Source organism: Phyllostomus discolor, chromosome 6 (assembly GCF_004126475.2).
Source record: "Phyllostomus discolor isolate MPI-MPIP mPhyDis1 chromosome 6, mPhyDis1.pri.v3, whole genome shotgun sequence".
NCBI lineage: Eukaryota > Metazoa > Chordata > Mammalia > Chiroptera > Phyllostomidae > Phyllostomus > Phyllostomus discolor.
Window position 1 is genome coordinate 68,327,180 of NC_040908.2, and position 27,667 is coordinate 68,354,846.

At 49.3% G+C, this 27,667-nt stretch overlaps 1 protein-coding gene across 1 annotated transcript; it reads right to left on the reverse strand.

Annotated features, from left to right (window-relative positions):
• On the reverse strand, window positions 1–27,524 carry CNGA3 (cyclic nucleotide gated channel subunit alpha 3). The gene is given in 9 exon segments (XM_036030096.1): window positions 1–1,561; window positions 3,868–3,974; window positions 5,903–6,007; window positions 7,293–7,364; window positions 12,523–12,576; window positions 15,880–16,059; window positions 18,426–18,539; window positions 27,395–27,458; window positions 27,461–27,524. Coding segments are annotated over 9 exon segments (2,130 nt in total). The 5' UTR covers window positions 27,495–27,524; the 3' UTR covers window positions 1–161.
• Between the last annotated feature and the right edge of the window lie 143 nt (window positions 27,525–27,667).

Consider the following 27,667-nt stretch of genomic DNA (forward strand, 5'->3'; position numbering starts at 1 on the left):
CATTTTCTAGATGAGAAAACCGAGGCTCTCTGCCAAGACCATACAGCCTGCAAAGGGCAAGGAGAGCTGGAATGCAGCCCTGCCCAGTCCCCTGCCTTGTTGGCTACCTGCTATCACACTGACAGCTGACTCTGGGAAGCAGGAGACAGACCTTTGTGTTTTCACTGTTGTTTGGTTTCTGGTTCTAGAGCATCGCCATCAAGCAGAGGGCTGCTCCCACAGGCCTTCATCTGGCTTTCTAGTTGGCTGAGACGCTGCTTCACTTTCATCTGGCTGGCATTGTATTCAACCAGGAGCCGTGCAAACCTGGTCTGTAGGGTGTCCAGGGAGGACTCCAGGTGCTCCACCTTCTCCTCGATGTCCTTGGGGTCTGCCTCAGCCTTGGCCAGGTCCTCATCGATCAGGTTGTCCTTCAGCAGGATCTGCCGTCCTTTCTCCTCCAGGGCCTTCTTGGCATCAGGGTACTCGGTGAGTGCCTCCATAAGGTCATCCTTGGAAAGGCAGAACAGGTCTGAGTATCCGATGCTCCTGATGTTGGCCGTTCTACGGTTCCCTGACTTGCTCCCCTTGATATTTAAGATGCTGATCTCCCCAAAGTAACTCCCATCACCGAGGACCACAAATTGGGTGATCCCATCATCAGCCACCACTGCCAGCTTGCCCTCCTTGATGATGTACATTTCCCTCCCGATGTCCCCCTTCTTGCAGATGTAGTCCCCCGGGCTGAACACTGCAGGCCGCAGCTTCAGCACAAGCTCTACCAGGAGCCCAGCCTCACAGTCCTGGAAGATGCGGACCTTCTTCAGCGTGTCCAGGTGCACGTTGATGGCGATCTCAGCCTTCAGCTTGTCTGGGAGGCTCTTGAGCACCTCCTTCTCATTCACCGTCTTCCGGTTGGCCCACAGGTAATCAAACCACCGAATGACCCGTGTCTCCAAGTCCTTGGTCACCTTGCGGAACTGCATGTACTGCTTGATAGAGTCAATCTTGGCTTGGAACTCAGTCCGTGAGGCATTCATGTTTGAGATCATGGAACCCACATTGCCCACAATAGTGGCAAAAATCAGAACACCTACCAGGAAGTCTATGACTACGAAGAGATACTCCTCATCTTTCACAGGGGGTGGGGTCTCACCAATGGTGGTCAGGGTCAAGGTGGACCAGTAGAGACTGTAAATGTATTTCCTGGAAAGGCGCCCATACTCTGGGTTTGAGATGTTTGGGTAGACCCAGGAATCTGTCCCGAAGCCAATGGACTTGGAAATGGCAAAGTAGATGCAGGCATTCCAGTGTATGATGATGAGGATGTACAAAACCAAGTTCCCAATCCTGAACACATTGGGGTAGTTGGTCCTGGTTTCTGTGCGGTCGAAGAATTCAAACAGCCTGGCAAACTTCAGTAGGCGGTTGAACCTCAGTTCTGGGTAGTTTATGCCCAGCTTAAAATAAGCCAGGTCTGTGGGGACAAGGGACAACACATCCAGCTTGAAGTGCAAGGTTTTTGTGTAATGCTGCCACAGCCTCTTGGTATCTCTGACCATCAGGCCTTGCTCAAGGAAGCCTAAAGAAGGAGATGGAGGTCACTTGGGCATCAAAGAAGCTGGGTTTTCTGACCATGGCCCACAGAGAGATATTTCACAACATGACTGCAAGAGACGTAGTTATAGACAAGTAATAGAAACCGTGTCAAAAATTATATGTATCATTACTGTGGGAAATGAACTCTGATATTTACTAGTCTATAATGTTCTAATCCATTTGATTCAATTAAAAATAGAGATCAATTGGGTCCATTTAAATGTAGATTGGGTATTAAAGATAGAAAGAAATGATTATTAAATTTTGAAACATAAATGGAAGTGATATTTTTAATGGGTCCTTTAAAGTTAAACATACATGGTGAAGGGGTTACTGTCTGGGATTTGCTTTAAAATATTCCAGTCAAGAAAAGGGGTGGAAAGGATAAATGAAACAAGGTTAGCAAAATGTTGAAGCTGGGTGAGGGGACATGGAGATCATAATACTACTCGCTTTAATTTTCTGTATATTTGAAAATATTAATACAATTTTAAAAGCACAGATCATAGCCTATCCAGCTGATTTCACCAGTCACTACTGGGTCGTGACCTGCCTTTGAAAGACATCATCTAGGAAAGCAGCCGTGCTCCTTCCTGGCTGCACACGATGGTCACCCGAGGGGCTTGGAAACATGTGAAGCCTGAAACCTACCCCCCAAAATCAATCTAGTCTGGACATTGAGAGTCATGAGGCATAATTACTGGATTATTGGTGAAATCAATCCAGTGAGCACGACTTGCATTGTTTTTCTTCTTCTCTTTTTTAAAATATTTTTAAAAATGCATAAAAGTAGAAAGAATAATTTAACAAATGTTTTTAGAATTTGGTAAGCATCGAGCCAGCCTGAGGGCTGTGAAACATGGGAAGCAGGGCCTCTCCCTGAAGTGAGGCCTGGGCACTTGCCACAGGCCCGGGGGTGCTGCTGCAGGTCCAGGGCCACGCTGTGAGGCAGACAGAGGTAGGACTGCCCCCCTGGGAAAAACAAACGTCAAGCATGTTGTTGCACGTTAGGGGCATCCTATTTCCCAGTCCCCTATTCCTAATTTCATTCTTTGCTTATGCTCATGTTTATTGAGAACCTAGATCGTTTCATGGCACTCCTTGTGCCCTGAGACTCCTCGATACTTCCTTATTACATCTTCTCTCAATTTTGAAGGGTTTTTTCCCTTCTGAAATATAATCCACAGTCAATTTGTTTTTGTGCCCACCTGTCCCCTTGTCCCCTGGCTCCCTGTTGAATCTTAGTTGCCAGGGACAGCACCAAAACACGAGGAAGTGGGGGGTGGTCGACATCTGAGTCAGAATAACCTGTCCTCCTGAAGCTTGGTTGAAACAGGGACAGCTGGCCCAGTGTGTTGGGCCACTCCAGGAGCTCAGGTGTTTTGGCAGGCTTACGTGAGCATGGAGTGGCCGACTCCCAGGACTGGCTATGTCGCCTGTGCAAACTTCCAGCTGTGTACATAAGGTCCTCTGATACAAAGCTGGGCACTGATGTGGAAGCAGGGGGCTGCTGGGTAGTGACCATGGACTCTGGGCCAGTCACTCAGCCTCTCTGGGCTTCAGTTTCTAAGTCAGCTCATGGAGGGAGTCAGGCCCGCACAGCTCTCTCATGTAGCAGTCCTACTGTGGAAACGAGATGCGCTGAAACGCTGTGTATACTGTGAAGCCAAGTGGTTTGTTGCCGTGATCCAGTGGTGTTTATATTGATGACTATGGCACAGTTTTTAGTTAAAAAAATCTTGGAAGTCACAAGCAGGGCCTCCATTAGCTTATGTGACATCTGTGCAAATTAGAAAAAGGTGCCCCAAAGATGCACAGCTTGGAGGCTGAGGCATGGGGGTGTTTATCTCCCACTTGCAACTAGAGGCGGTCTGTAGCAAAGGCCTTATTTTAGATTTCAGTTCTGCATACCAAATACTCCTGTAAAAGCCACAGAGTGGCTTGGGTCCTCTGACTCTCCTGGGGAAGACTGACCAAGATGTCTCCTGCTTCCAGCAATGTTGACCTGGAGGGGAGCTTTGAGGGGATGGTGTGGCCTTCCTATTTCATAGGTAATATGAATGAGGCCCTGTCCAATGAGTCACTGTACAGGAAGCTTGAAGGTGAGGTGTACATCGCCCACCTCACTACTGGAGGTTCCCCAGGCCGTCTTGGTCTCTAGTGGTCAGGGGTAGGTAGCGTTACTCCACCATCTGGATCTTCCTGAACATGACTTGTGGTTCCCCCCAGACCCTTCCTGATGTGGGGCCTGGGCCTGGCCCAGAGGGTCCCAGGTGGGGGCACACTTACCTGTCCGGGCTCGCACTAGCACATCCACGCCGTAGAGGACATCAGCCGAGTAGTCCAGGACCAGCCACAGCACCAGGTGCTCAGATTGGAGCTCATCAAAACAGGCCCTAAACAGCATGACAAGGAGTGGGTGTGGGGGCAAGCTGCCCACCGGGGCACGAGTTCAGTGCTGCAAACACTGAGCTGGCTGGTCTAGTAATAGCCTGGCCTGCAGGGTTTGTGCGCCAGCGTTAGCATCCCAGGCTCTGAGGAGCTTTTCTGTCCCAAGGTCACATAGCTTGGAAGAGCTGGGATTGACCCCAATGAGTGGGCCTTGATGCTTTTGAGAAGGAAGTTCTGAGACCCTGGGGGGGAGGGGTGCCTTTCCTCTAGGCCTCCCTGGTGATGTCAGGTGAAGGGGCTGAGGACTTGCCCTTTTGGGGGTCAAAAATAGGAGAATTTTTGGGAGATTAATGACTGAACAAACCAGTAGACATTTTCTACTTTCTAGATCTTTATGTTCACTATTTCTCATACAGAAAATGCCTGCAAAATATCCCTCTGGCCCCCAAGAGCAGCAGCTCAATTCTGTATTCCCAGGCATGCTAGGAAAGGCCCCGAGTTCTCCCCTTCTTTGCCCCCACACTCACCCTCAGAGGAGCAAGAGCCTGCCCCTTGCTCGAATAATCCTAAAGGACCTGCTCACATCCCAAGAGCCATGGGTCCCTGCATCCCTTCCTTGCAGCACCATCAGGTGGCTCCCACACCCACCGGGAAAGCAGGACCCACTCCTTCAGTCTTGCTTTGCAGGCTGGCTCAGGAAAGCCCCGAAGCCCCTGCTTGCTCACAGAGCAGCATCTCACCCCTGCATCCTGGTCCTACCACATACTTAGGAAAGCCCCAATGCCTTGCGCCCCCCGCCCCCCAGAAGTAGTCCTACCTGCCTTGCAGCTTTGCTGAGGAAGGGCCCAAAGTTCCCCTGCCACCTTCCCTGTGCCCTCTGTCTACCCTCAGGAGAGGAGCAGCTCCCCCTGCATCCTTGTCCTGCAGGCCTGCCAGGAAGAGCCCCCCAACCCCTTGCTAACTCTCAAAGAGCAGCTGTTCACCATTTCTCATGTCCTGAAGTTTGGTTAGAAAAGCCCAAGCCCTCCTGCACACCCAGAAGAGCAACAGCTCTGTCCCTGGATTCCTGCTAAGGAAACTTCCAAAGCCCCTACCTCTCAGAAGAGTAGCTGCACCTGCTCATCCCCTCCAGGTCCCTCTCGCACCAGCTCCAGGAGCCCCTTCACCCTTGCATTCTTGTCTCTGAACTTGAACAACAATGCCCTGAAGCCATAGATCACTCTCAGAAATGCAGCCTCTTGTCCCTGAATCTTTGCCCTGTACCTTGCTCAGAAATGCCTGCTGACCCCTGCCTATGCCATCAGAGGGGAAACAACCCATCCTGACATTCCTCTCCTGCAGACTTTCTTTGCCCCTGAGAGCTGTCGCCTGCCCCCCTTTCTGTCCTGCAGCTTACCAAGGAAAGTTCTGAGCCTCTGCTTATCCCCAGAAGAGCAACAGCTCGCCCTTGCATCCCAGAAGTACACACTTGCCTAGGGACTTGCACCCTGTCCTGCAAGCCCACTCAGGAGCACCCCAAAGGCTCTGGCTGCCTTCATAAGAGCAGAATCTTACCCTGCACACTCTCCCAAAAGTCCCAGCCCACAGCTTGCAATCACAGAACAGTGCCCCTGACCTGCACCCTGTCCCACAAGCTGCTCAGGAGTGCCCCTCTCCCGGCCTGCTTCCTCTTTCTCCTGCAACTCCATTAAGGCTCCAAGGAGCCAGGATCCTTGCTGTCAGTCCTGAGCATGGGTCCCACCAGTGCTTCAGAGCACCCTGATGGCGCTGTTCTAGAACCGGCTTACAGATGGAGAAACTGAGGTATAAGCAGCTAGATGGTGGTTGAGAGGAGCCCAGGAGCCCAGGCTCTGGAGTGAGGCTCAGAGTTCTGTCTTGATGCCTGGCTGCCCTCCCTCTCCCTTACCTTCCCTGGGTGGAGGCCCACCCCTACCTGCACACCAGCAGACACCAGTTGTAGAAGACAGGCAGGGCAATGACAGTCAGCCAGCGGTAGTACATGCTGCTAGAGGGGTCCACCACGATGGTGTCCTTCTTTCTGGAAACACAGACGCCCACAAACAGTGCAGTGTGCTGGGAGACCACAGCTTGGAGGGTCTTAAAAACCCTGCCCAGCTTAGGAACCCTAAGGCCGTGGCAGGTGGAAGCTCGAGACAAGGCTGTCCCAGACAGTGTTGGCCTCAAGGGTCACATGGGTGTCCCTGCACAGGAAGACAGGCCGGGAGGCAGGGCACACTCTGGGAGTCCCTCCGTCCCAGCTCTGCTCCCCGGGAAGCCAAGCTGACTGTAGCATCACGATGGTATATCCGCGCCTTCAGGATGCTGGGAATCGAGATGCAGTGTGGTGATGTCTCCAAGGGCTGTGGGTGGAGCCTCAGAACTGCTTGGGGAGCTTTGTGAAATGCAGTTCCCTGGGGTCCACCCAAACCCCCTCCAGGGCTGGAGCATGCCAACGTGAATCCACACATTGCTGGATGGTTCTGAGGCAGCTCCTCTCTGGACAGCATTTGGGAGTTCCCTGGGGAACACTTCCCACCTTGCTCACACCATCTGCACAGGTGTTCTAAAGGCTCATTTCCAAGCACCTGGATCCTGCCTCTCCATCAAAACCACCACCCTGAGCACACCCAGGTGAGGTAGGCAACACTGAGGGGACAGATGGCTTAGGGTACTTTCCATTTTCACTTTCCTGAGGATTAGATTTACAGGCAGTGCTGACGATGCTTTTTCTTTGGGTTTATGGGCCCCCTCCTCCAGCCCTCATGACCCATGTGCTGTCCCAGCTCTGCCTTGAGGGAGCCCTGGGGGCCTTCCTGCCCTCGCCTGGACTCAGCAAGTGCAAGATTACCTGCTCACTGATAGGACATGAACTGTTCTCCACACTTACCAGCACTGGGTTTGGATTAAGGTTTGTGACTATAGTACTTCCAGGTGCCCAGAGAAGGCCTCGGCTTACCTGACTGTGTGGATGGCACTTGTGTGAGCAAACAGAATGCCTGGGGGTGGTGGGTTGCACAGGTTCACAGGGGCATCCCCTAGCTGCTCCCCAGAGGCTGCAGACCACCCTCTCTACCGATAAGACCACCTCGGAGTCCGGAGCTGGGCCAGGACTCTCCGTGCAGGACAAGACCTCCAAAGGACCTCATAGGCCTGACCCTGGCCTGGAACCAACTCCTCTTCTGTAGCCGTCACCAGCCTCCTCTCCAGGGCTGCCCTGAGGCATGATGGCATCACCCTTATTCCCAGGCCCTGGGTCCCTGGACAGGGGCAGGCTCCACGTGACCACTGAGCCCCTCCTAGGGAGCACTTCTCTCAGTACTTACTCCTCTTGCTTTAGGCAGTTTTCCTTTCTCTCTTCTTCCCTTTTCTCTTTCTCCTCTTCTCTTGCCTTGTCACTGATGATACAGGGTGACATTAAGCAATTTTCATAAACCACAGACACTACCACGAGGAGAGGGTAAGCCGGACTGACGCGGAGGAGGAGGGCTGGGGTGGGGAGTGGGTGTTTCTAGCATGCCAGGGTGAAAGGAGTTACTGATTTGATAGCAATAATAGTAATCGTCATCATCATTATCATCATCATAATCATCATCACCATCTTCACCCTGAATTGTGAGGCACGCCAGCCAGTGCGGCTCATGGTGTGCACATTGAGGTGTATGCAGTGGTTCAGCCTTGCAAGTGTTGTGCAAGTTCCAGCCCATTTTCATGAGCCCTGAGGACGTCACAAACAGCTAGGACTGGAGACATGTTGAGGTAACGGGAAGTACACCCAACCCACATTTTAGTGTGCAAAAGTCACTGAGAGTCTTGGAAGTCACCTCTAAAGCACTTTGTTCTGAAGGAAAGGGCGTGGCCCCTTGGTTGTTCTCAAAATCTGACTCTGATCAAATGGAAACCTGGCCTTGATGAGCAGGCTGGGGGCAGGAGGGAAGCCAGCCGCCCGCAGGTGAGAACAGGTTTGCCACAGGTGGCTCATCTTAGAGTCGCCCAAGACTGTGGGTGGAAAGCCGTGGGCCTGAAGGTCCGTCCTGTGACTGCAGCTGCCTGCTTGCACAGGGCTTTACTCTGCTTCCTCGTCTTTATCAGCTGCCCTTTAAGAACTGGGCACAGTCAGTCCTTAAAGGAAGGACTTCTCTGTTAACAGTTACAATAGTTTGTTCGGCAAGTCAGGCATTGCCGCCCATTGAACAGAAGAGGAAAAAAGGAAGAAGGGAGGCGACCTGGCTGCCTCAGGGGTCCCCGCCAGAACTGTGGGCCCCTCTGACTCCCTATTCCACACCCTGAAGGAAGACACTGTATGAGAAATAAATGTTGGCTCATTAAACACTCATTGAAGAAGATCAATGCAGTTTACATAGCATTTCCTAAGGAAATAATCAAAGCTTTGTGCAAACAAGCATACAAAAGAATAGTCACTGCCATTATTTATAACAATCAAACAGCACAGGCAATCCAATCACACAACGGTAGGAGACTCATCATCAACAGTGAAATCCAACAAGGCCTCTGCAAATGTCGTTGGAGAGTCTTCAGTGACACGGGGAAATGGTCCTGATGTTCAGCAATTACAAAGCAGATTACACAAGAGTTGATAATAATAGCTGTGTTTGTTTGTGCTGCTGGCAGAACAAATTGCCACAAACTTCATGGCTTTAAACAACTCAAAGTTACCTCACAGATCTGTGATTGGAAGTGTGGTATGTGTCTCACCAGGCTGAAGTCAAGGTGTCACAGGGCTGTGACCTCTCTGAAGACTCCGGGGGAGAAACTGTTTCCTGCTCACTTGGATTGTTGGTAGAATTCAGTTCCTTGAGCTTATAGAACCAATATCCACACTTTGTCGCTGGCTGTAAGATGAAGACATTCCCAGCTTGCAGAGGCTGCTGCATCCTTGGTTTGTGGTACCCTTCTTCCATCTTCAAAGCCAGAAGTAGCAGGTTGAGTTCTTTTTCAGATGCTGTCTCTCTGGTTCTCTGCAGCTGGGAAAGGTTCTGTACTTTGAAGGATATGGGTGATTCCAGGAGGCCTACCTTGATACTCTAGGATCAAGATCATCTGCTAACTCAAGGTCCTTAAACCTAATCACATCTGCAAAGCTCCTTTTGCTGTGTAAGGCGATATAGTCACAGGAGTGGGGATTAGGGCCCAGGCATTACGGTGAACCATTGTTCTACCTACCACTACTTTTATGGGATGGCTGCTGCTCTCCAGGACAGGCCCAGCCTTCAGGTATCCCTGCGGGTTACCACCAGAGTAATCCCTCAGGGGTCTGTCCAGAGCCGTGCCATCATGTGAGAACTCCTGCTGCACCACAGGCTTCTCTCCTTTGGCAGTTCCAACGGCAACAGCAGAACCTCTTTGGCAGTGCTTTCCAGATTGAAATCGGAAAGTTCGGGGGTAAAGGATTTGCATCTCGCTGCAGCAGACTTGAGATTGGTCCAGCATCCTCCCAGGAATCTCTGTGCCCCTATTGCCACCCTGCCTCCCCAGCAGTGGAACTCGGAGCATTCTCCTCATCGCCCTCATCAGGGTGAGCCCTCAGTCTTCACCCCATACCAAGTTGTTGTCTCCTGTTGTGTGAGGCAGACACCAGGCATGTTTTCCTGGGTACATTTTTAAATCTGGCCACCGGACATCTTCTGTTCTGCATAGGCCACCATCTTGTCCTCAAACTCGTTCGTTGGATGTGAAGGTGAACAAGGTGATACCCTCTCCGTGACCATCATACTTTTCACCAGGAACTCAACATCGTTGTAAGCAAATCAGTAGTTATCCCTCAGGTTGCTGGTTGCTTTTAGAAGCTCGGAGTGAGCTTCACTGAATAAATCCTTGGAGAAATCCACCCCAGAAGCATCCTTATCACTAAGGAACTCCTCAAATTCTTCCTCATCCCTGAGAGGAGCTGAAGCTGGTCCTGCCTGCTCTTCAGGTGGTTGACAATTCCATCTGAGCCCCAGGCCACCATAAGCACCTGCTTCTACACCATCTCCAAATACCTTCAGGGCTGACTGTCCACTGCCTCCATACCTACTACAGGTGTTGGTGTTAGCAGTACAGTCAACCCTTGCTCATGGAACAATTCCCTTTAATCTGGTAGCTGCAGCTTCATACTCAAGGGAAGTTTCTTGCAGGGTCCACACCAGGGGGCGAAGAACCTGACAGAACATGAGGGCTGCAGAGCCTGTGTCAGAGATTCGACTCTCTAAAGAAGTTGTCGTCCATGAATTCCAGCACATTGGAAGCAGCTGCTCATAGGCCTGTGGCAAGAAGCAGGATGGCGGAGGCACAGAGAGGCAAGTGAGGCGGGGCGGCCAGGAGGGCCAGGCTCAGTGGGAACTGCAGAGGCCTGGCCAGCAGCTCACATAGCTGACCCAGGTGGACCTGCAGCCTGAGGTCCCAACCCCTAAGCCCGGTTCCAGCTGTAGCCTGAAATTATTCTGCTTAACATACTCATCAATATTCATTGAGCACTGACTATGTACCAGGCACTGTTCTAAGCAGTTTGCATATTTTAACACATTAGTTTTCATACAAACCTGAAAGTAAGAGACTATTACAATATCTGTTTTACAAGTCAGGTAGTTGGTGCACAGACAGATCAGGTAATATAGCCATGGTGACAAAGACCTGAGGTGGCCGAGTTGGGATACAAATGCTCTCAATCAGTATGTGCATTAAATACAGTCTATCTATCCATTCAATTTTCATACCTAGGAAAAACTGGGAGATATCTTTGCCCACATGTTAAGAAGGGTTTTCTCTGATAATGGGATTCCACTGTTAACATGAAGTGTAATTTTCTGTGGGTATATGCTCATGTTTGCTCTTCTGTGTTTTGCAAGTTTTGACAATGCACATATAAATACATTGGATAAGAATAAAATTTATTAAACTTTAGTGAGAAGAGCAAGTCTTAATATCAAAACACCAGCAGAGGGCGCTGCCCCCATGCTTATTGGGCATGCTAAGCTTTGCTGGGAGTTTTAATTGCACCAGGTACCGCTTTCCTTGTCCAGAATTTTGCCCACGCCCCCACCCAGAATACAGGCTTTAGCCTTTCTTCTGGCTACCAACCTTCCGAGGGCCTAGGAAAGACCCTGTAGCAGCCAGCTGCATTGCCAAATCCACCCAGCACTGACCCAAAAGACCTACATACACATAGCTTCAAAACAAGACTGGTTTTGGTTGGAACACTTTGCTCCTGGAGGCAGATTCAGGACTCATGGGACTAAGGGAAAATGCCAGAAGTGAGGTGGAAAAACGGGGATGCATGTCCATCAGAGTTATTTCTGCATCTCTGTGTCTAGGTGGCCCCGTTTGGGACAGTTTCCAATTTTGTCCCCTGGTCCTTGGCTGTAGTGTGGACCCACTGATATAATATGAGTCCATCTGAAAGGTTTATAGGAGCTCAGTGGAGCCAACACCATCCACCCCCATCCACCCCCATCCTCAACCACATGCCAGCCCCAGGACAGAGAAGCCTAGAGACCCCCAGGACCTCTGCCCACGGTTTCTAGCACCCGAGCCTCTCCCTGACTGTGGGGTTCAAAACCTGGTTTCAAAGGTATTTAATATCAGGCTTAGGTCTAAGTCAAGCACATACTGCAATAGCTATTGTTTTGAGCTGAAATAATTTCCTTTTTCTTGATTGCTGGCATTTGGGTCTCTGGATTTGATGCCCAAATTTCTGCAAACAAAATGCAACTGAGGCTCATGAAGGGTGAGGGAGAAAAGTTCTACTGGAGGGAAAACAGGAAATAACAAAAAAAGTCTTGGAAATAAAATGTTAAAAAAAAAGTCTTGGTGCATTTCTCTTTCAATCAGAAGTCAAGAAATTGGCATTTCTTGCTGATCTTGATGGTTTTTCCCTCAGCTTTGCCTGAGATGTTCTCCTCTACCTATTCCCATGGTATTCCATGAACAAGGCAAGAGATGTTCACACACTAACACGCATGTATGATCACACATGCACATTCCCTCCTTGGGCTCTTGGGTGGCATTTGCCATGACCACACATCACACTGATCTGCTGGCTTAGTGCCTGGTGACAGAAAGTAATTACAGTGGGTCACCGTTTCTAGAGGCTATACCCTGAAAATATTTAAATTTCCTCTTCCCGCTGCCTTGATTCCACATTCCAATTGGCCTGAATTGAACTTTGGGACAGGAGCATTTCACTGGCACACGGGAGCCTGAGGTTCTGTGAAGGAGAATGCCTGATGCTCTGTATGTGAGCTCCAGTTTTTCACACTCAACTGTACAGCAATAGAGGGTGCTCAAGCTGAAAACATCAATCCCATCCAACCCTTCTTTATAGCTAAGAAAACTGAGACAAAGACGTAAAAAGACTTGCCCTAAGAAGTTATACAGACCAGGTCCCTCCCCCATTTGTCCACGGGAATGGAAGTCCAATGAAAGGAACAGGGTTCTGAATGGTCTGGCAGTGTTTTGAGAGGATGGGAAGCAGGGATACTTAAGGAGTGAGGCAAAGGTGGGGCGTCTATGGGGAGGAGGGAAGGCGGGGACTCTGCAGGGAGAAGAGGTACTCACTCCTTCTCTGAGTTGTTGCAGGTGTTGGCATTGTTCCCGGCCAGGGGCCAGCCACTGCAGGAGGCCAAGAGAATGAAGTGTGGGGATGTGGACTCAGCTCCAATTCAGGGGACCATTTGCTCCAAGTGGTTGTTCCAGTATGCCTGCCTACCCCATCTCCTGGGCCTTTCCACACAGCTTGAAGAACAAAGGGGATTAGGGACTAAAATGTTTTGTGACTAGTCCACTCTGGTAAAAGCCATGGTGGATGAGGGAGTAAATGCCTGGATAAATGGAGGCTTCTAAATAAATGGGGATCAACTGTGGGACTCCACCCAGCATCTGGCTCAGATTCCACTCTATTTCACTTGGTTTATCCTTGGGGAAATGGCAGCAAGGGTACAGACATGGACCTAATGTGGACCTGCCTCTGGGGTGTTCTCAGGTAAGGCAGGTCTAGCGCCTTGTGCCCCAGAATGGGCATGTCAGCAGCAGTGACAACCTGCTACCCTGTTTGCACAGGCCCAGCTCTCAAAGGGCACCTCTGCCTGAAAATTCAGCCACAGCTGTCACTTCCAATTTTCAGGGCAAACATAGGTCGAGGGCAGCACTGTCCTAGTTCTTAGTCTCTCCTCTCCCATCCCCTGAGCTAATATTCATCTTAAAACTTCCAGACCTGACACCCCTGATCTCTGTGAGAACCTGGAAGGAGAAGAAGCTGGTCTTGCAGCCAACTGAATATTTATTTGAAGCTGATTGCACAGTACTTTATGGTCAAAGGTATTATCTCTAAGTGGTCAACAGCCAGGGCACAGTTTTGGCATTGCTGGTGTCAGGAGCTTGCCTCACAGAGCCAGAGGGTGGCTTGCCTGTTTGTGGTCACTGAAGATACTCATAGGAGACCTGGAGAGCAGAGTCAGTGGCCAGTAACACCTTATCCTAACCCTCAGGGCCTCTCTGCTACAATATTGACCACCCAGCCAAATGTCATCTTGGGACTCCTTCTTACCCTGCCCAAGTCTCCCTCTCCTCAGCCAGGATTATGTGGGGATTGGTTCCAATCATCTGAAAAGGCAGGAAGCAAAACTTCCCTGTGAGATTGTGAAGGAGCGAAAGCTTAGCTGCACGGGACACAGTGGCCTGTGTTTATCGCACCAGTGTGCTGATAATCCCACACGCCCAAACCCACCAAACTAAGGGCACATCTCTGTGTACACTCTGCTCTGCCAATGGGAATTTGCTTCAAAAATTCAAAGTCTTCCTCCCCCAGGAAGCCTTCTTAATTGATCAGCTACCATCCTGCACCATCAAATTCATCTGTGCACTCTGAATCTTCCCAAAAGTGACCAGGCATTTGTGTATAGCTGAGCTGGGCCCTGATAAGGTCCTATCTCAACCCTCCACTCATCTGGTCACACTGGAAAATCGACAGAGTCTAATGTTCATCTGCATTAGTCTAAGGCTGTAAAGAAATTGATTTAATCAATTTAGCCAAAGAAGTCTTTGCCTCCCCAAAAAGGATTGAATGGGTCTGGTTGGCTTGCTAGCAAACTTCTTTCTTCCCTCTTTCCTTCTTTTGCTCCTCCTCCTCCTCCTCCCCTACCTTCTTTTTCCTTAGCTGCCAACCCCCCCCCCCACCCCATGCAACACCCATCTTTCTGGCTTAGCAGTGAATAGCACTCAGGCCTTGCAGTCAGGGAGGGCCTGCTTGGTCTGGGGCGCCAGGCCCTAGCAACTTGGGACGTCCCTGCACAGGTCCTAGCCACCACCCAGGCCCTCCATGGCCCCCTTACCAGGGAGCCCAAGAGTTTGCAGTCCAAGCTCATGTGAAAACAGGAGCCCAATAATATCACTCCAGGGGGCTTTTGTGTCCAAGTTGGCAACTCTCACAACTCTCCCCAGCAAGAAGACTGAATGCAGGTCTCCTAAAGTGATCACTAGCAAGAAATTGCCTTGAACTCTCATATTTCATCTTAAATATACGTGTGCATTTTGCCATCTCCTGCATGTCCAGAAGTTAAATGGAAGCTCCAGGAAGAGCCATCCTATGTCCCCTGAGGCTTTATGACCTTTATCCCCAGGGGCCCTCCTGTGCTCATATCAGATGCCCACAGCTGAGCATGTGTCATTTGACACAGACACATGGCATTTTCTCCAGCAGGTATACAGAGACTCTGTTCTGCAGCAGCCAGGCTTATTTTCACCTTTGCATCATTTTTTTCTTTCCTTTTTTTTTTTTTGAGAGAGATATTGGTGTGAGAGAAAAACACCAACACACTAACTGGCTGCCCCCACTCCTGGGTTTGCCCTGACCAGGATCCAAACCAGTGACCCCTCACTTTGAGGGACAACACCCAATGAACTGAACCACAGTGGTCAGGGCTTCAGCTTTGCATCTTATAAATCTTGGCATTACTTAGAAATTTCAGCCAAAAGAGCTTTTCAAGCCCCTCTCTTCAGAAAGCAGGTTCTGAGCAGGAGCCCATCTGTTCGTGAGGCAGAGGGGAGATCAGCTTCTCCTGCATGCCTCTCCTGCCTTCCCTCCAACTGCCTCTCGGGTCCTGGAGACCCCTGCTGCTCAGTGACTGTTGATTCAGCTAGTGGTGGGCCAGTGGTCTCCCCACTGACCATGGCTGGCAAGATTTCTCAAGAACAAAAGAAGAGAGAGGCAGCGGCTACGTGAATGCTGGGGGTGGGGTGGGGTGGGGTGGGGTGTCAGTCCAGCTCCTGCATTCTCTACACCTCTGCCCCTGTGGCACTGGCCACAAGCTCCCCATTGAGAGTGGGTCAGGGAAGAAGATGTCCAGGACCCTTGTTCTGCAGGCTCTTCTCCTATCAAAAAGCAAATACTTCTGCACCCTAGCCTTTCCTTGTATCCTCCCCGCCATGGTTTTTAACCTGATCTGCAATATGAGTGGTTCCCCTTAAAAATTCTCACCAACGTTCAACCTTATTCCCAGAAAAATGCACGTATACCTATGCATAAAACTGGGTACCATTCAGGTCCTCCCAGAGGCTCACAATATTAAGGTGGGTTTGTACCAAGGTGGGTTACAGTGCAGTGTAGGAGGAAGGTCCTTTGGTGGACAGAGATGGGTGAGGCAATCACCCCTGTGTGTGTTTCTGAGAGCACCAATTACAGGGGACACTAGCTGAGCTCTGAATAGGATGAGGTCAAGTTTCATATGAGGCTGGGGACTCTAGTTAAAGGGTTTCTCTCCTGCAGGACTTCTTGCACTTGGGCAGTGACAGCTAGAGCACTTGGTTCTCCCCCAGGATAGAAGCCTTCTTCCAGGAGAAGCTTACAGCTGAACTAGCAAGCGATGCCTCCTGCTGCCTGTCTGGTATGGATGGTTCATCCTTTTATTGGCTCTTTACCTGCTCTCTCTGTCTGGTGACTCCTGGCCACTCACATTGGTCTGGCCACTGCTTTCTTGGCTGGACACCTCCTTGAGCTCAGCTCCACGGAAACGCTCCAGGAAGGAGTCAGGTCTCTGGTCCTGGTGCTGTAAGTGCCTGGAAACCCACGTTCGCAGTGAGGCAATGAGGTTCCATAGCCTGGAAGGGCACAGACAGGCAGCCAGTGCACAGAGTAGGAAGAGGAAAGCTCTGTCTCTTTCTAGGTCCCCGGCTCAGGCCGCACCTCACTCTGCGGGGACCTTTTATTCCTGTCTCCTCTGACACCTGCACCCAGAACACAGCTTCCTCCATAGGGGGCGTTGTCCTCACAATGGCTTCCATTGTGAGGGACATTGTGTTAGGGAGACAAATGGCTTTGTCTCCCTAACACCTTGACTCCACAAAGGCATGAGCCTTCAAATGGACATGAGCAAGCTTTTCTGCTCACTCTTCCTTTTGCCCCTTGTGAAACTCTCTGTTAACACTGGTAAGCATAGTAAAAAATACCATTTCCTGGTGGAAAAAAATTTAGAGCAAGGTTTAAGGAAACGAGCCCTCAGATACAATTTTTAAAAAATCCTTACCTACAGAGAAATATCGACATGAGCAGGAAACATCAGTCGGTTGCCTCTCTTATGCATCCCTGACCGGGGATCAAACATGCAACCTTCTGGTGTATGGGATGAGGGTGATGCTCCCACCAACTGAGCCGCCTGGCCAGGGCACCCTCAGACATAACATAGAGTCATCCCCCAACCCTTGTGCTATGGCTTCTTATACAAACTCTCATCTTCTCACTAGATTGTACATACATTCCGTTGCACCTTCCCTTGACCCTTCTCCTGGAGCCAGACCCCACCAGGGCCTCAGGCCCTGAGACCACTAGTCCATGTCCACAGTGTTAGTCTTAGCTCCAGCTTCCATGAGCCCAGCCTCCTGCTGTCCCTGTCTCTGCCAGAGCAAATGGGAGGAGAGGCTCAGCTCTTTATTTGGGTGTCTGGTTTCCCTGACTTGGCACCAACAGTGCACATCACAGTTCCCATTAAAAATAGTTCTGAGCAACATGGAATAAAGTAACAAATTGTCACCCATAGCGACCCTAATTGCACTCTTGTAACTGTATCCTAAGGGAATAAACTGAGGCAAGAAAACATCCCAGGAACAGATGCTTACAGCTGCTGCTGTGGACATCTGTCAAGCTGCCTCTCAGCCCAACTTATCTGCTCTGGATTCTCCCCCTTTCCACAACTTCCCTCTGCCAAGGAGGTGAAATCAAGGCCATACCACCCCTCCAGCCTCAGCCAAAGGGCTCAGAGATGGACATCTGAACATCAGAGTCACTCATGCTACTGACCTAAGAGCCACACCAACATGGGCTGAATGTTTCAACTCAAGATCACATGGTGAAGGCCATTTTCAGCCTGTGCCTGCTGATGTGTGAGCAGAGAGACGGAAACAAAGGAGACCCGCAGAAAAAAAGCACCAAGACCTAAAAGTCCACGAGAAAATGAGAGGGAGGAGATAGTGCCTCCCCAGCTCCCCTTATGAGCCTCACAGGCTCTGTTTCTATGTGGTAGCCTGAATCTCACCTTCCACCGGCACCCTGCCCAGCCCTGTCCCAGGTCTTATAATTTGAGCTAGTTTGAAGGCATTCTCTTCCTTTCAACCAATGAGCCTTAAGACAGCACTTCATTAGTAAGACAAAAACACTGCAAATCACTTAAATGTCCAACTATAATGGAATAGTGAAATAAATAATGGTAGCAACCTTCACAATGAAAAATGTGAAGAATAAGTAAATAAAAAAATTTGCAGTTATCTTAGGTAAAAACTGTAGAACACATGATTATCAAAAATAACTATGGCATTGTTAAAAATATTGGTGGATGGAAACAATGAGCCTGGATTTGTGGACCCCTGTTGCGAGTCAGTGCCTGGATTTGAGGCAGCCACTGCAGCCACTGGAGCCAAGGGTAGACGCCTTCCTAGACAAGACTTGAAAAGGTGCAATGATTTCCCTCAGGTAGTACAGCTACTGAAGCCAAAGTACAGATGGCACCGGAAAGCAGACAGAGCTGGGTTAACCTTTCAAATGCCTTCACACGGATGCACGCTATCTGGTGAGGATCTGCCAGGGGCTGCTTCAGAAGTGCCAGTGTTGTGTTCTGCCTGCTGCATGGTCCACCCAAGGGTCTCCCATGGCTGGATGGACTTTATTCCTGAATTTTTTTCTGAACCTTCCCTGGTTGGCTTTTTTTCTGAATCCTTCCAGAATTGAGCAAATCCCACAATATCACTTTTACTAAAGCAATTTCAGATAAAGGAAGTTTTTATTAGAGTTTTCTGAGCTCAGGACACCTGACCCAAGAATTACTCACTGATGGATTTCTGACTGCTCTGCTCCTGCCTCCTTTTTCTCTAAGCCTTCAACCCACCCCCACCACCACTTCTTTCTGAGATGCATCTACTTCCTTTCTGCCTTAGTTTCCCCCTTCCCAAGGTGAAGGTTGAGACCCATCAGTTACCTGGCAGGATCCTGGCCCGTGAAGGAGCCTTCCCTGGATTCAGACCCTCCTCTGGTCTCCATGGCGATCCTTTGCTGCAGTCCTGACGATTTCTCCTCGCATGGCAAGTGGGTCCTAGGAAATCAAATATGTAGCAGACTGAATTGATTTCAAGCTCATCCACCTCCCGGACACACTCAGGAATGAGATGGCCAGATGCCATGCTTAATGAGGACAGCTGCCATCACAGGGCCTCAACCCAGGGGCTCTCCACTTCCGGTCACACTGCTGCAGGCCCTGGCTCTTAGGATAAATGTAGCCATTCCTTTACAGCAAGCCTGACCGAGGAAAGTAGCTCGAGACCAGCTGCTTGCTACCATGGGCTCAGTGAGAGGGCCAAGCCAGCGGCAACTGGTCCTCATCAGAGCTCTGGGAGGGGGAGGTCCCAGTGCCGCCATCTCAAGCCACAGCAGCTGTTTGCACACTGATTCCAGAGGAGGACTTTGGTTCAAACTCACCTCTGCCTAACGAAACCCTATCTTCTGAGGCAAGATAAGTGCCGCCACCTTGAGGAGGCCTTCCTTAGTGTTTATAGAATTGCCTAGAGTAAGACCGGTGTGTCTGGGAATATTTTTCTTTTCTCCCTTTCTTGTAAAATCTCCTGGGGCTGATGTTTGAGCAACCTGATTAAAAGCTACCCAGGCACTGGCCTTTAGGGATTTACACTTCATTCTGCGAGTCTTGAAGAGCCCAGGCAAGACAAGTTAATTCTGTCTCATGATCTATTCCAACCCAATCAGCCTTCTTAACATGGTGGTAAAGGCTGAAGGAGGAGTTAATGCCAGAGGGAAAGGCCCCATTCCTCCCCAGTGAGTGATCAGAAGTTAGAATCCTGTACCCATGTCCCATTGGGGCCACCTTTGCACAGTCTCTACTGCTAGCAGGTTTTCCCCTCCCTCAGCTTCCCCATATCAAGGCTGCTTTCTTCTGCTGGAAACACACAGAGCCGGGCACCTCCATCTTCTCCACAGCCACCTTCCGTGATGAGATGGCTCTCGTACCTGTGCTGCTTTTCCAGCCTGAAACCCTCAGCTCACCCAGCCGTGCCTCACCAGGGTCAAGTCTCTTCCTGCCATGGTCATTCCTCTGGGAGCAGGTTCCTGCATTCCCAGCTGACTGAGCAGGGAGACAAAGACCACCCCGCTGTTACTGGACCCCAAGCCAGAGGTCTTTATGTCTGTGGGTTCATGTGCTTTTGGTGCCCTCATCAACACCTACTATCAGCGAAAACCCAAAGTCCTGTAACAAGGCCGTGGCTAAGCCAGAAGGTCCTGTTTTATGTGTGTACAATTTACTTGTTGGAAGTAAGTATTGGACCTTCCATTTATGTGAGTCTTTCCTTCCAACTCCATCTCATTCACAAATATAATCACAAATTGTATGCCATTTCTTTACTGCTTCCTGTAGGCCAGCCACATACATTTTACCATTTAATGCACATAATAACCATATAATAGAGGAAAACAAGGTTCAAAGAGGTTAAGTAACTTTTCCAAGGGCATATAGCCAAGTGGCAAAGCTGAGATTTGAATGCCATTCCATCCCACTTCAAAGCCTGCTTGCATCCATGCCACAAAATTGCCCTATGTATATATGGTGCCATTTAGAGCAAAAGTTAAATAGGACACGGCTGAGGACTGAACCCTGTGGTATACAACTAGAGACTCTGATCCACACAGCTAGCTGCACTGTGTAGGCATGGCTCTTTATTTCTAAACCACTTAATTGAATTCTACCTTTATACCCACAAGAGCCCACTAATATCTCATCCGTATACACATAGGAGACTCTGTCAGGTCCTGCCACAGTTAGGAAGCTACAATTCAGTTGCCCTTCTAATAGTTTGTGTATTACAAAGGAGGAATGCATATTTCAAGGCACTGAGGTCAGTTACAAGAGGAGGAGACAGCCTTGGATCCTCACAGCTGGCCTGTGGGGTTGGTGAGAGGGGACAGCACATGAATAGGGGCCTGGAGCTTGGTCACGGCATGAGCACCTGGAAGGTCTGGAGGCAACCCCAAGGAGGACATGTTTTGTCCTCACCAGCAGGTCCTCAGGGAGTTCTTGGCACAAAGTGGTCAGCCCAGCATTTCTGCTGAGTCTGGTTTCTGTTAATTATGGAGCGGGGGAGGCACATCCTGAAACCAGATTTAGTTGCATTAGCAGCAAAGGGTCAAACCCATGACATCAGAACTTGTGAGCTAGTGAGGAGAGCAGAACTCACCCTAATTTCAAAGCAGGTCTGCTGCTGGCCTCAGTGAGAGTGTGTGTGGACAGGACCTTGGCACTCACTCGGAGGAGAATGGGCAGTGTGGGAGGCCTGGGTCCAGTCCCTACCCCAGCTTCTGTCAGTCAGGTGTTCTGTGGGCTGGCCACTTGCGCTTCCTGAGTTTACTTCCTGTTCTTCAAAGAGGAAAGAAAGGGGAAAATGGGATTTCATATTGATTTAAGAGTAGTTAACAAACCCAAGTCCAGAAGGTGCGTTTAGCTGTGAAGAATGGGGCTATTAGTGTAGTGAGCTAGTTATGTTTAACAAAAGAGAAGGAAGAAAACTGACTGAGCCTGAAGTTAGGAAACTACAGTTTCACAGACACTCCAGGGAATGGTCCAATCACTCAGGGAAGACAGGCTTTCCAGTCACCCCAGGGAGCAACCCCTCATTTTCGCCAGATTAATGGGGGAAGGAGGAACAGTGAGGGGGAAATTCCTGTAAGGGAGCACACACAGTAGGAGCCAAAATGACGACCACAAAGGGGTGCAGGCAAAAATGGGAAAATCTGGGGAAAAGATCAGACAGGATAAGTATGCAAACCTGGGAAAAGCCAGGAAAGAGGTTGGATGGTTTGAAAGAAAGCTTACCCCTCCCCAAACTCAAGAAAGTCAAGGGAAGCTTAAAGAAGGCCCCAGTCTCTCTTTAGTAGCCCCATGGGCCAGAGAGCAGGGGCAACCTGGCCAAATGCCCCTGAGTCTTGGTGGTGGATGTGCAGATAGGGGATGAGGCACAGGGAAGTTTAGTAACTTGCCCAAAGTCAGCCATGGGTGCTGGAGTGATGCAGCTCTGGGCCCTGTTGATCCTCTTGGGCCTGGTTGGCCTGCTGCCCCTGAAGCTAGACTTCACCCACAGCAAGACAGAGCTGAACCACCTGGTCGTGGATGAGACATATGGGTGGTGAACCTGGGGGCAGTGGACTCGCACCAGCTGAGCACTGGGGAAGTGCCTCATGGAGTGTGGCAGCCTTTTCAAAGGGAACTCTAGTAAATTTTGCACTGTCTCTTAAAGTCCCCGTACACGTGTCCCTGACATTCCTTTCCTGTGACAGCATGGAAGAATCTATTTCCAGACTGTTCTTCCTCTGGGAACAGCGGGAGCCTCATGTGATCTAAGTTCGTGGGGCCCAAAGGAGCCTTTCTTCCTGATGCATCTCCGCACTTGGTTCTTGATGCTTGAATTTCTACTGTGATGTCTTTCTTTTAGGTCAGAGTTCCTATAGTCTTAAATACCTGGTGTATTTAAACAGTAAACCCAATTAGTTACTCCTCTGAGGCAGAAGGGAAGACAAGAAGAGAGGAGAGGAACCAAATGTCTGAGGTGACATTTATAGTCCCCAAGGATGCACAGGTAATGAGAAAACAGAGACACATTTGGCAATCAATGCAAAAATGGGACCTAGAACCTTCTAGGGAAATTCAGAGCCAGGACAGACTGGGAACTGGACCCTGGTCTGCCCGGAGCTGGCTGGGGGGCCTGGGGCAAGGACTTCATAGGGCCTCAGTCTCTGCAAAATGGGCAGATCAGGCCAGGACAGCCCCGAAGCTGCCTGCCTTCCCACTCACAGACCCCAGCTCTCGGCAGGGATGGTGTTCTTGCAGGAAAAAGCCCCATGAACATGGTAATTAGCAATAACAAGAGCAAGGAGCACAACACAATGAGGTGACTCTTTTTGAAAGACAAGGTATTTTCCAACGTATAATGCTCACCTTCTATGTTTTTTTTATAGAGAGGAAGTGATGTCTCTGAGGTACATGTGTCCTCTGTCATTGGGAGAGGACAGAGGTCTCATCAAAACTGGAAGTGGTAATTAATTAACTTAGCCCTCTGTGGAGCATCTGGTGTCTTCCTCCAGTGACTTTGGGGACATGAGAGTACCAGAAGTGACTTTTTAGAACAAGAGTGAAGAGCATGATGGTACATTATATTTCTTTTCTTCCTTCCAAGTCCCAAGGAACTTGAGTGACCAGCATGCACTGCCATTGGCCGTGTGTGCCCAGGGACCTGAAGCTGCTGCATTTTTGCTTTTCATTCTGGTCAAGCAGCTGCAAATGGTTTTCTTCATTGGCAATTCCTTGGGACTTAGCTCAGGGGTCAACATGGAGAAAGTGCCTTTTCTGTAGGATACAGATCTCTTAGCCCCAAAGCTCGCCTAAAATAGCTACCCCAGGACATTGGGCTGGGACCTGGGGTGCCCTTGGTCCCAGTTGCAATTTTCTGCCTTTGATTCTGGAGTCTTTCCCTATTGTGTCATCCTCAAAAATATACCAGGAAGCTCTTAAATAATCATCAACCAAACAGGTCTAAATAGAAAATAAAAATTCCAAACTTGTAATTTTGGTATTTTTAGGGAGTAAACTTAATTTTTTTGTTAAATGAAATATTTTCATTCTTCCTCATGACTGTTCACTAGGAAATTGACCCCAGTCATTTAAAAACAGAAACAGAAACCTGGATCTCCAATTTGGTAAAAACAAACAAACAAAACCAAAAACCCTGGGGGCAGAGCTCTCTCAGGAGAGAAGGCCTCCACGTCTCCAACCACGTGGGGCTTCAGCAAAGGGCCAGGACACACAGGCTCCTGCACAGCTGCTGGGTGTCACCGAGGACAAAGAGGACACTCATTCACAATTATTTCTCCCAAAAGCTTTCTAAAAAGATTTGAAGTTTAAGGTGAAGATATGTGGTTTGTTCAAACACTATTTCCCCCCTAAAATAGTGACTTGAAACTTTAAAATGTTTTCTTGTATGTGCCAGAATCCCATGTTCAAATAAACTTCGGGAAAATTAGTCTGTGACTAGACAGATGCTGGGTTGTGTTGGGAAGCAGGAGAGGGGCCTGGACCCCACTGCTCCACTCCCAGCCTAAATGTGGTTCTCAATCCTTGGTGATGCCATGGGGCCCATTCTGGAAATTTCTATGTGTTTACCCACTCCTGCTTTCACGGGATAAAGCACAGCATTTCTCTCATGAAAGAAACATTCTCTCTCTCTCTCTCTCTCTCTCTCTCTTCCCTCTATGCAGTGTTTTCATGGGATTCAATATTAATTTGCCAACAAGATTTTCCCAAATGAGCAGTTGGGCAAGACCTTAGGTGGAGCTCAGACAGACTTAGCTAGTGGTCAGCCTGAGAAAACATGACTGGGACATAGTCAGGAAAAGGCCATTTCCAGATGTTGGAACAGCTGGGGCTCTCTGAGAAGGAGAAGATGTCCATCCTAGGATACAGAAGGCCCACACGAGGGGGACTCATTTCCAAGACTGACAGTGAGTGTTCAGGGAGCACTTACTGCAAACAGGGACTACGTCAAGAGCTCTCACCTGTTTGAACCCCACTGCAGGCCTCTGAGGTAAGTGCTAGTACATCATGCAGATGAAGAAACTGAGACTTGGAGCAGTTAAGCATCTTTTCAGAGCTGGTCAGTTATGGAGCCATTGTTCAGGTCTGAAGCCTCACCTGTGCTGTTAGCCATCATGCTGGTCTGAATGGGGGATGGTGGGGGGCCTGGAGGTGGCAAATAGCATTGTTGAAGGGCACTGATTCGGAGCCCTGACCTGTGTGGATGACTGACTCCCTGAGAGAATCTGAACTGACTTGAGCCCACAGTGAGTCTCTTGGAAGCCAGAGGCCCATCTCTAGGTGTCAGTGTGTCTTAATAAGCTAGCAATTCCTTTTGCAAAGGCTCATCTCCCAGGGGCTCTTATGAGCCCTCTTGAATGTCAGGGCTTGCAGGCCACTGGCCCAGGAAGAGCCAGGACAAATCAGGCAGAGCCGGACCACTGTGGTGTCTGGTCAAGCGGTCATTCTGGGCAACAGCCCTGGCACCACTGGGCCTTCCTTCTCTTAAGTGTCTCACTAGAAGGAGCCAGATTGAGACTCTGCTGCTCTTTTCAGCCCCAGGGAGCTGCAAGCTCCAAGAGATGCTCTGGTTATGTCCCACTGGAGGCAAAAGGGGGCAGTGAGGGAAAGTTCCATTTTGTTTTAAATTCTCCCTGATCCTGACAGCCCAAGATCCTGGGAGCCAGATGCTGCCCAGGGAGCCTGAACTTACTGCTGTGCCCTGAAAGGATAAAGCCAGAGTCATTAGCTCCAGTGGCACCATTTGCTGAGCAGGCCTGTGACCTTGTTAAACATGACTGACATTTTACTCTTCTGAATTTATGTCCCCGGAACTGGAATTACTGGAAAGAAAGAACAGAACTAACCTCTCCCCACAGCCACAGGCAGAAGATAACATTGGAACAAACTGCAGTCTCCTGTTTCCAGCAGCCCAGAGGCCACGCAGCAGCCACCCCCACCCTTTTTTAATCCACTTATAATCCAGTGAAAACTCAAAGCCCCCATCCTTCAGGGCTGGTGTGTCTCTCCATACCATGCCCCTCTCCTTTCTTGGTGACTAAAAACTTTATTTGCTACACTTTTCTTCTTTTTGTGAATTCTTTCACAGCCTGTGTCACCCACCTCCCTAACATGCCCCATGCTTGGGCCTTTTCTCCCCTCTCCCCAAACTCCTTTGAAGCCCACCTTCGAGGGACTTTATTAGCTCAGATATGGGAAGGACACTATTCATGCATATCAAAGTATTAATAGCAGATTAGTATCCTAAAAATATTCTGTTTTCTTTTAAGTAAGGGGCAATGCATTAACCTAAAGGAGTAAGTCCCCAGTGGTGGTAAACAGATAATGACAGCAGGCCAGGTAGGAGGAAGCAATGTGAGGGGGTGGGGGTTTCTGAAGCCCCTGGATCACATCAAATTTCCCAAGGCTCCAGCACCCTGTTGAAATGGATGGAGGGAATAAATCTCTGTTGGGATGCTTGGAGATTTTCCTCCTTTTGCCTGAATTCCAAAGGTGGGGGCCAAGAAGCTACATAAAATTTCTTTTTTTTTCAAAGATTTTATTCATTTGTTTTTAGAGTGAGGGGAAGGGAAGGAGAAAGAGGGACAGAAACATGGATTGGCCAACCACCTCCAGCATGCACCCTGACCCAGGAATGAACCTGCAACCCAGGCATGTTCCTCAATGGGGAATCAAACCAGTGACCCTTAACTCTGCAGAATGACTCTCAACCAACTGAGCCACACTGGGCAGGGTTGTATAAATGTTCAATAACAGGGACTCAATCTCTCTGAAATTGTTGTCCAGAGTTTGTTAAGGAGCTGGAACCAAGAACCCAGACCAGGAAGAGGCAAATGTGCACCTGAGTGAGGAGAAATGATGGACGAGGACCCAATGCCAGTGACGTGGGAACTGATGGACTGTCATCGCAGTGCTTTGACCATCAGATAATATGCAGTTATCATGGGAAAGAAAATTTTTAGTGTTATATATGTAAGACAAAAATAACACACCTATTGGAAATAAAGTTTCTCATGGCTCCACTTAATCAACTCATTGGGAATTTAAGAAGTGTGAAAAGGTAAGTCCACTTATACCAAATAGACACTCTCCCATTTCTTCACTAGTATGTCAGGAACTTGGAAAAGAACGCTGCTCCATTTTGCAGTTGAAGAAACAGGCATGGAAAGGTTAAGGTGAATTTTCCCAAGTCTTCTAGTAAGTTAGCAACCAGGCTAGATGTAGAACTCAAGGCCACAGATGTTCCTACAGCTGAGTGTGTTGGGATGCAATTGACAAGGTCAATGGCTTCGCTGGCAGGGCATGACCCACTCCCTACGGGCCAATGAGCACAGGGTAAATCCCGACCTGCCCCTGGAAGTGAGGGCAGAGCATCCCCAGTGCCCAGGACAATGGCTGGTACACATGTAGAGTCCAGTACATGTTTGCTGTATACCTGGGAAGGTGTGGCATGTAGAGGATGGTTCTGCATGGTGTGGTCCCAGCTCCCAATCAGAGATGCACAGGACCCACACCCACAGATAGGTTCTCCTGTGGGGAATCAGGGTCTGCAATGTGCCTAGGCCACTTTGAGACTTCCTTTTGCTAAAACTCCCTCACCCTGAATTGAGACAGCAAGTGCTTACTGTAACTTCCTAAAATCCAAGCTAAAACTCCCCAGTATGGAGTGTAAACTGGTCAACTAGTTTTTCCCTTTTCATTTGCAAATATCCCTCTTTCCGTGATGTGATTAGTGGCATCAGAATAGGCTCCTTTGTTTTTCTGTAAAAGGTAGCCACCTAAAGGAACCTGTGCATAGTTAATGAGGACCATCAGGGAATGAGCCCAAGAAAAAGAATAAAGGCTGTTCATGGTGGAGGCTGTGGCTTTCAGCTCTTCTTGAGAGAATGGCCACTCGCCCTTTTCCTCCGCAGGACTCTGCCAGTGCGTGTGAATGTCTCTCCCACATTCTCAGTGTCGCAGACCTCATGAGCCAGAGTCCGCATCAGCTGGAAGTTTGGAGAAATTTCTATAGTAGAGTTCAACCCTGGCCACATTTGAATCTTCATTTTGTTACTTTCTAGAAGTTATGTAACTCTCGGACACTTATTTCCCTACATTTCTGAACTGTATTTCCCTACAGTTCAGTGTAGGTTGTGGGGATTCAGTGAGATGATAAATGAAGTTAGGAGGCTTATCGTGAATAGCCCCAGTCCACTGACCTGCGGCTGGTGACAGGTAAAGGCATTTCTTACCCCACAATATAGATCAGCTATGTGAATAACCTTTTCCAGGCATAAAATAAAAAAAATCCATCCTACCTGCAGAGGCCATTTTCAAGGTGATCAAGATCTCTGTCTGTGGTCCTTACCACAGGATGGGGCAGGTTGGGGGGGAGTATTGAGTGTTAATTCTGGCCATATCTTGCTTTGTCACATTTAGCCCCAAGATGGTTGCTGAAACATGAACACGCAGCAGATATGATCAAAAATAGGAAGTAACTGCAGACTCAGCTCATCCTATGTGAGGGCTACTCCCCCAGGCAAGCCCTTCTCCACTTTCTCTCCCATGTCCTGTAATGCTGTGTTTCAGTT